Raw genomic sequence first — 9655 nt, 5'->3', positions numbered from 1 at the left:
ACCCTCCGACCGCGGCTGCCACTCGGTGGCTGTGTCCGCACGCCCGCCCGCCATCCCACCTCGCGACGCGTCCTGCACAAGCCCCGCCACCCTGGCTTTTCTCAACAAGTCGCACATAAGACGAATGGATCATTGATCGTGGTCGTTGCGCACAAGACAACGATCTCCCATAACGGCCTTTGGCAGACTGTTAGGGCGAGTGCTGTTAGCGAGCACCTATGAAGGAGGCCGACAGGGCCCACGAGTGCGGTGGGGGTGGCAATCTTCACGTCCGGCCGCCTTTGTCTCCCCAATGCTAATGTGCTTTTTTTCTGGAATTTATTCCTGGATTTTAAGTTTGCACATAGTCACATAGTCACTTTAAGAGGTTTTCTTGTTCATGTTTTTGTTTGTTGCGGTTGCACCCGATTCAAGAGCCGAATGGCTCACAGGGCTATACCTAATAAATTAACTTGAAATGTGAAAACTTGTGTATTTCGCACCGCACCAGGTACTCATTGAATGAGTACCTGGTGCCCAGCGCAGGACAGGTTCAGAAATCTGACCGTGAGCGGAGATCAAACTCTGCCAACGGGTTCGTAGCTCCGTGCGCTAACCTCTGCGCCACCACTTCCATACGTGCATACTCACATGATACACATGCTTACATACACACACACACACGTAGGCATGTGGGTTCGTACGCGTGTACGTTTGTATAGAAAAACATTGCAAGCCTATGGAACTCATGAAAATCATGTCTAATTTACACCCCTTTTGGGCAATAAAATGTTAAACGAAGCCGCCCCCCCCTCCCTCCCCCATGCCTCCTCTGTCGTGGGGTCGTTTCACCATACTTCACCACCCTGTTTCGCGAGAGTTTGTTGAAGAGGAGCGGCTGGCCGGGGGAGGGGAAGAGTCGTGGTGGGGTGTGGTGGGTTGGGGGGGCATGAGCGGTCTGGATGTCACTCGCCATTGACGTTACCCGTGGCCGGGAATCGAACTCAGGCGTAGCCGAGCTGCGTGTAGCAGAGCGCAGTTGCGCTCGCTAAGCACCGCACCACCGCTCCCCACCCCCCCCAACCCCGGCTCAGCCAATTAAGAGCGACACGGACCCGGAGGTTGAACCTCCCTCGCCAGGAGCTCGGAGATCACGAGCCAAGCGGAGGCGGCGACTCGTGGGGCAGAACCACGAGCGATGGAGACTCGTTCACTCCCACTGGCCACCTTGGCCATACAAAAGACAAAAGACACCCCACCCCGTATAGCCTGTTTAGTCTGTTGGGGCAAGTGCTGCTGGCGAGAAGCTACCTAGCAAGGCCTGCATGGCGCACTTGCAGCTCAGCACACGGCAGATGCCTGCGCAGCGCGACTCACGACCTCCTCTTGATACCAAGATCCAGGATGATCATCGTGTCTATGCGCCGCTTCTCGGTGGCAGCCCCAACAGTTTGGAACGATATCCCTCTGCATATTCGCAGCATCACCTCAATCGCCTCCTTCAAGAGAGACTTCAAAACTCACCTCTACAACCACGTGCTTTCGAGCGACTCTGAGCTTGGCTCCGCGCCTCTGAGTTGCGGCCACTACGTCTGCAAATTTGCGCGCGTTATAAATTGAACTATTATTATTATTATTACAAGCGGGTGGGTGGTCAGCACCAGGTCCCGGCCGCCTTTGTCTCTCGTGTAGCCATGTTCATACGTGGCACCAGGGTATCCGTTTGAGGCCAAGTCGAGCTCTAGGTTTTGGGTCCCGGGGACTGGTTCAGGTTCTTCGCCACTGTTACTGGCCGTGAGCGAGACGTGAACTCGGGTCGTCGGGTTCGTAGCGCACCATCTACGCGACCACTCCCCACTCTGTCAGCCCGTGTACAATTGTACACACATGTTATTTAAATTCAAATGTCATCAGTAATTTGTCCATAGTTTGCGCGCACAAGAGTAATAGGAGAATCAAACGAAGCATTTTCTCTGGAATGATATCTGACTCGCAAATCTCACGTATTAAGTGTGTGTTTACGTACACTCTATTACACACAAATTAAGGAAGATATTCTGGACCACTCTTCTCTTTTTTTTACATCAAATGCACAAAATCACAGATGTGTATCTTAAAGGACAGCGTGGATGTAAGTTTAGTTTAAGTTTGCAGCTGCAAAGTGCACGAGTCGCAGATAAAAATGCAAAAGAAACTCTCAATGTTTCTAAACATTAATTATCGTGGGGTAGTATAGATCCTCCCCAAGATACTTTCATAGAATGATGACTATGCACGTTTTTTTCTTTCACATATCTTCAATTAACGAATGCGCATGCGATCTAACATCGGCCCTGACGAACAACACACACAGAGTGCAGAATTTAATTTGTGACCATTGCACAGTGGTTGCGCTGAACAGCAAAGACGACGATGTCCCCGGACAGACTTAGCAAGTTGTTGGGGCGGGCAAGTGCTGTTAGCGAGCACCTATTAACGCGCCTGGACCGACACACGTGAAGAGAGAAGGTGGCCATCACCACGCCCCGCCGTCTTTGTCTCCCCAGCGCTCATGTTTACACAAACTGATGTTCAATCTTGATTTGAAGCTCTCGTGACTGCAGGAATCCATGCTCTTTGGTTCTTTCGGTGAAGTCACGTAGGTAGAAAGAATAATAGATCACGACGTTTCGATCGCAACACAAGCAACCGTCATCGGGTGGGACAACCACAGCAAGAACAAACTGCTGAAGTAGGCTCAGCAGTTGTTTCTTGATGTGGTTGTCCCAAACTGATGTTCGTTGTGCATATATTAAGCAAATACAAATATCCCCCCGTGTAGCCTTAACAGACTGTTGGGGCAAGTGCTGTTAGCGAGCACCTATGAAGGCCGGCACGGCACACGAGGGGGTGGGTGGCCATCACCAAGCCCAACCGCCTTTGTCTCCCCAGTGCTGATGTTCACACAAACTGATGTTTGTTGTATATATATACACACACACACACGCGTACACACGGCGCGTATACGTCAGCCACCGAGGAGATGGAGCGATGAAATCGGCTCGTGTCGTGCAGCAAGCGGAGTATCCCATCGTGGGATTGTGAGAGGCATTGCGATGACTTGGGGCGCGGGAGGGACGTGGGGCGGTGAGGAGAGATTCATCCAGCAGTAGATCGAGCATGGATGACAATGACACACACACACACGTTCACACACACACGTTAATAATTTAATGAAACGAGTGCATTTCTAAGTGCGAAATTGCGTAACCCTTCCCCCCTCCCCTAACCCCCCAAAAAAAAAATTCCGCTGTCAATCAAATCCCACGTCCGCCAACCGCGAAGGTTGGGCGTTGTGACTACAGCGGCGGCCGCACATGAATATTGAATGAATGGGGGGAGCGCGGTCTGTGGTGGTGGGCCAGGGAGGGTATGGGAGGAGGGAGAAGGAGGAGGGTCCGGGGTGGGGGTGTAGGGGGGAGTAAGGGGGAAGTGGGGGAGTAGGCGGCGGGGTAGGGGTGGGTGAGCTAACGACATTCTCTCAAGCGCTATATCAGGTACCCCCGGCAGCCAGGCTTATAGGATATCGTATTAGGGGTTCCTGCACGGCTTGGGAGCGCGCTGCTTAGTGCCGTGAGGAGCCCAGTTTGTCAAACTGACAGCGCGCGCCGACGCACACCGATTCATCAAGTTAGCATTCGCGGGCCACTCTGGGATCAGTTTTACCTCCCATCCATGTAGAATTCTCTCACGCAGCGTCAACAAGCAGCAGCAGCAGCAGCGATAGTAGCAGCAGCAGCAGGCGAACATATATCTGCACACGTGTCCATGAGTACAAGACTGGGGGAGAGACAAGCGCAGAGGAGGCCACGCCAAGTCCCTGTGTTGCGCGGAGTGAACCGACAGGAGAGTTGAAGACGCGTGACTTCGGAGGATTAACGCCGCACCACGCGCAACGACGGAGCTGTCAATGGGTAAGGCTGCTGCTTCGCTCGCTGTCCGTCGGCTCGTGTAACCCACGCACGCACCCATCCGCGAGCGAGAGAGAACTACGTACAAACTCGCAACAATCCACACGCGCCGCGAAATACGCGCGCGTAATCGCTCAGCCTCGTGCCGCACGGATCGATGTCTCGCCACTCGAGATTTTTTTTTTCCGGCGCTCCGCTGATAGGCTTGCTTGTGCAGGGAATTATCGGCGTGAGGCACCACCACCAGAGTACAAGGAGCGCCTGTACGGCCCCCCTCCCAGATCTCAAATTTTCATCACTAGATTTCGGTTTTTTCTCTCTCCGTAACGCTGTTTTGGCTGGCTTGGTTGTACTGTAATAGGGATTTCTCGAAGCACGGCACTAACACGAGAGTACACGCTTACGCCTCTACGTCCTGGTTTCAATTTCTAATCATCTGACAATTGTCAGAACTCTGCTGGTAGGCTGGCTTGGTTGCGCGGGGCATTATCGTTGAAAGGCAATGCCACTGTAATTCACAATAATAATACAAATAATACAAATTATTTTGTCAAGGCGCCCTTCCCCCCTCCATCCCAGCTTAAATAGTCGCTCCAAGCCTGGAGTGTGTCATTCAGACTCTGTCTACTCTACAAACCTGCTCTCCACCTGAGGACGGCTGCTTGCGTTGTGGCCGAAACGTCGTGAGAATTATTTAATGTTTTATTTTTATAATTGTATTATTTCCCTTCTACGTGACTTTACCGAAAGAACCAAGAAGAATAATACTACTATTTATATATTTGATTGCTACGACGTTTGTGATGAATAATACATTTAGATGAGCGAGATGGATGTGAGAAGGCCCAAAATAATAATAATAATCATAACGACAACAACACGCGTTCCGAACTCTTCTGTCTGAAAGTATCGCGTGCTGTGCGCGCACTGCTGATTAAAGGTGGTAGGGTCCTAAGCATTGGACGGAAACGGCCCGCGTGTCCACCACACATTGTTATTCAATACCAGAACTTATTCTCTCGGTGTATTAAACCAATTTGTTGGCAAGTGGGCCACCAGCGCAAATAATTGAACACACATTCGGAAACAATAATTTGCCATAGATTGGAAATAATAATGTATAATAGGCGAAAATACTCTGCTATGAAATTAGAGTAATATTCGAACACGTCGCCTTTTATATATATATACACACGCACGTGTCAGTTTTTTCTTAATTCATGGCAGTGTTATCTATATATTTTCTGGGAAAGCCAAAATCCGGCAGTGGATTTGACATCGAGTATTGCGTTGTAGGCTACTAATACACGGATTTCTGATATGTAACTATATAAAACGCTATGATTAATTAATAAACACAGAAAACAGTCGAATAATTTTCTGGTATTCAACGTCCCCCTGCAGTAATTCCTAATATAGGCTGCGCGTGCTTTGAGCAGTTATTTATTTAGTAATAACTCACATTATTTATAGGAGAGCATCGAACAGTAGTGCATGTCTAGGAGTTATTTAACCCCTTTCCTTTTAAGAGATGGTTTAGATCTTCAGATCGCCCGAGGTTTGTTTATTCTGACCGGATTTATTTGAAGTGAGTGGCGTTTATTTTACTCGGCAAAATGGGTTAACAGCACGCCAGGGTGTGTACAATTGTTTAACCTCCTTATTATATATATATAAGATCCCCCGTATAGCCTTAACAGACTGTAGTGGCAAGTGCTATTAGCGAGCACCTATGAATGCCGGAACGGTACACGAGGGGGTGGGTGGGCCAGCACCACGCCCGACCGCCTTTGTCTCCCCAGTGGCGATGTTTACACACCGCACCAGGTACTCATTAAGGCAGAGTCGACCTAGGGGAGGGCCCAAGACCGGTTCAAATAATCGTCACTGGTGTTAGCCGTGAGCGGGAATCGAACCCGGGTCGCCAGGTTCATAGCGCAGCGCGTTAACCGCTACGCCACCACTCCCCACTGTATATATACACACACACACAAGGACAAAGACCACACATAGCCCTAACTGACTGTTGGGGAAAGCACTGTTTGTTAGCACGCCGGCAACGCACACGTGCGTATTTGGTAGCCCGCGATCCCGCTCGGTCGCCTTTTGTCTCCCAAGTGGTCATGTTTACACGTCGCACCAAGAACTCATATGAGGCTGAGTCGAGTTAGGGGAGGATCAGGACCAGGTTCGGATAATTAATCGTCCCTGGTGTTGATCGAACTTGGGAAGCCGGGTTTGTAGCGCAGGGCACTAACCACTGCACTACGGCTCCCCACTACACACACATATATATACATACACTCCACGGTGTGTGATTTAAATGCGAACGATCTTAATACAAGAGTCTGCAACAGTATTTTCAAAGAATTGTATCAAATATATAATTTGGTAGAAATCCCTACAATATTGCTTGGGTGGTCAAGTGCCTTAGCGTGGGATTACAATTTTTTTTGTAATAATAACACTTAATTTCTTTAAACGTTTTAACAAGTGTGGATTTTACTTACCTAATGGATGTGAATAAAACGGAGACTATATCAATCTTAAACTCCTACGCGTATACGTTAACCAATCTGCATTAGTGCGAATACGCATGATAGCAGAATGTACGTTAATTTCAAATGTCGGGTTGTCTGTTGACCGATAATGAGAACGTTGCTTAAGATTTAGAGTTAGACTATCACAGTCGTCGATAACACAGCCTTAAATAGAATGTACGATAGGCGACGATTCGAGCAATGGGCCTTCTTCATATGGAGAGTTTGTATTTAGTTCATATATAGGGGCTTCTCATGACAAAAATTGTGATCGCGCAAAATGTACCCAGTAATTTTCAAGAAAATAAAACCAATGCATTTGATCTTGCTGTACCGTGAAGTTAATCTCTCTGCCATGAACAAGGGCCATTGACTGAAACGTCACTTGTTATAATGCAATGTTATTGACGAATCTGTTGAGATTTGTTAAAAATGCGATTCTTGACATTATTCAGAAGTTATCTTAGAATAAAAACATGCGATTCTTATTCCGGGCACCGCTAATAAAAATCATTAAATGCTTATAAATAGTATACAACAAATCAAGGTCCTCCATAATATGTTTATTTCGTAATTCATACCGGAAAATGTACTATTAAAAGACAAATACCCCCCATAGAGCGTTTAACAGACTATCGGGGAAAGTGCTATTCGTGAGCAACTGTGAAGGCTGAAACGGCACACGAGGAGGTGGGTAGCCACCACCACGCCCGGCCACCTTTGTCTCCCCAGTAGCGATGCTTTAATATCGCACCAGGTATTTATTTGAGGATGCATAGACCGAGCGCACTGCCCTACGAACCCAGCGCCCCGAGTTTGATTCCCGCTCACGACCAATAACAACAAGTGGTGAATATTTGAACCGGTCTAGGGCCGCCCCTAGGTCGATTCGGCCTCAAATGAATACCTGGTGCTGTGTGTAAACATCGCCACTAAGTGAGACAAAGGCGGCCGGGCGTGGTGCTGCTGGCCACCCACCCCCCCCCCCCCGTGTTCCGTTCCGGCCTTCATCGGGTGCTCGCTAACAGCACTTGCCCCAACAGTCTGCGAGGGCTATACGGGTGATCTTTGCCTTCGTCCTTGTTTAATGTTATGGTGTGGTGTAAATATATAGCCTACCGTCGAATGTGCGCCCGCATTAGCATCGAGGCACGCGAGCAGGCCAGCGAGTGGTGTTGTCGTTCACGATCAGATATTTCGCGTGAACACCCCAACACCCAACACCTTCAACAGCGGTCGGCGGTGATGGCAGCAGCAGCGTGGACCTGGAGAGGTCCGGAGTGAACCTGATGGATGATTGCTAATGATGATGATGATTTCATTCTTTGTGTTATTTTAATACTTTCATTTTTGCGATGGCGATCGATGATGATTATTTAATTTTCACGATGGTTATATTTTATTGTGCTCATATTTTAATGGGATAGGTTTAACGTCGCGATAAATGGAGACTTTTCTTTTGAAGATTTATTTTGTTCGATACAAATATTTTAACGTTGGTAAATTTGTTAAATTTTTTGTCATAGTAAATATTATTATTGGTTATTATAATAATGATGATATAATTTTCGAGTACGTATTTTACTGACAATTTTAATGTTCGATTATGATTATTATTTTTTTACTAATTATCATGACAATTTTATTTTTGACGAACGCACTAATTGTTATTTATGAATATGTATTATTGAACAATTCAACAATTTTGCTAAAAACAAATTACAGTTTTTTTTAAATACCATAAACCAACCCAATAACTCTCGCCGCGCATCACCATTATCACCACCATCATCATCACCACCATCGTCACCATCCTCTCCATCATAACCATCATCATCAACATCATCATCACCATCGTCACCATCACCCTCCTCTCCATCATCACCATCACCACTACCGTCATCATCATCACCACTATCACCATCGTCACCATCATCATCAACGTTACCACCGTCACCATCATCACCACCGTCACCACCACCATCACCACCCACGCACGCACACGCACACAGACCAGTCGTTCGGCGAGGTGAACCAGCTGGGCGGCGTCTTCGTGAACGGGCGACCGCTGCCTAACGCCATCCGCCTGCGCATCGTCGAGATGGCGCAGCTGGGCATCAGGCCGTGCGACATCTCGCGCCAGCTGCGCGTGTCCCACGGCTGCGTCTCCAAGATCCTCGCTCGCTACAACGAGACGGGCTCCATCCTGCCCGGAGCCATCGGCGGCAGCAAGCCGCGCGTCACCACCCCCAACGTGGTCAACCACATCCGCACGTACAAGCAGCGAGACCCGGGCATCTTCGCGTGGGAGATCCGCGACAAGCTGCTCGCCGACGGCGTCTGCGACAAGTACAACGTGCCCTCCGTGAGCTCCATCAGCCGCATCCTGCGCAACAAGATCGGCAACCTGTCGCAGCCGCCCAACGCGGGCAGCTCCTCGCACTACGACGGCTCCAAGCAGCAGCAGGGGCAGTCGACCCCGTCGGGCGCCCTTCCGTACAATCACATTTACGCGTATCCGAGCGCCATGGCTCCCAAGGTGCCCAGCCCCGCCGCGATGCCCGGGGTAGGAGTCGGGGTCGGGATGGGCATGGGCTCCATGTGCATGCCCAGGGCATGGCCCTCGTCGCACTCCGTGAGCGACATCCTGGGATACCGGGCCGCCCTGCAAGGTGAGTCGCGCCGCGCGCCTGTTGCACGCTGGGTAGCGTGGGTCACGTTCTCACTTCGTGGGATGCACGTGGCTGGTAGCCATGCAGCGGTGGTTATAGCTTATTAGGGGGTGGCGGTGGGGGGGCTAAGCAGAAATATTGTTTTGCAGACAAGATAGACAAAAGAGAGGAATTGCATTGTTTAATGAAAAATTGCTTGTTATATTTATGAGGATTTTAATTTCAGCTGATATTTCATGCGCTGGCATTTCCCCCCCCCCCTCACAAATGAATGGCGGGGCACTTTGAACTGCTTGGGCCCCAAAGTGTTTTGCTTCTTTTGCTCATCGCCCCCACTGGTGGGCAATTCCCCGCTATTTATCGACGTTCGCGTCACACTCTACGGCGTGCGAATTCTGTGCTTGATTCACTGACAAGTGGGAGGGTGGGGGGTGTATTTGTAAGCGATTATCGCGAAGTTTGGAACGATGCGGAACTCTAGGTTGGCTCTGCGCTATGAGTGAAACCGATTAAA

The 9655-nt window shown here is 49.3% G+C and overlaps 1 protein-coding gene across 3 annotated transcripts in view; it reads left to right on the top strand.

Annotated features, from left to right (window-relative positions):
* Window positions 1-3502: 3502 nt before the first annotated feature.
* LOC144727264 (paired box protein Pax-9-like) overlaps window positions 3503-9655 on the top strand; it is a 50624-nt gene continuing 44471 nt past the window's right edge. The window contains exons 1-2 of one of the 3 annotated variants that reach the window (XM_078605969.1): window positions 3503-3932; window positions 8482-9141. In XM_078605969.1, coding sequence (XP_078462095.1) covers window positions 3929-3932; window positions 8482-9141 — 664 coding nt within the window. In that variant the 5' untranslated portion in view covers window positions 3503-3928. Of the gene's footprint in view, window positions 3933-7593; window positions 7743-8481; window positions 9142-9655 lie in introns of those variants that run through there. The other 2 variants (XM_078605966.1, XM_078605967.1) reach the window with 2 other exon arrangements.

The sequence above is a fragment of the Lampetra planeri genome, chromosome 25 (genome assembly GCF_965212315.1).
Source record: "Lampetra planeri chromosome 25, kcLamPlan1.2.h2, whole genome shotgun sequence".
NCBI classification, from domain to species: Eukaryota; Metazoa; Chordata; class Hyperoartia; order Petromyzontiformes; family Petromyzontidae; genus Lampetra; species Lampetra planeri.
The sequence above is the reverse complement of the archived record's forward strand: the minus strand, read 5'-3'. Positions and strand labels throughout refer to the sequence as shown.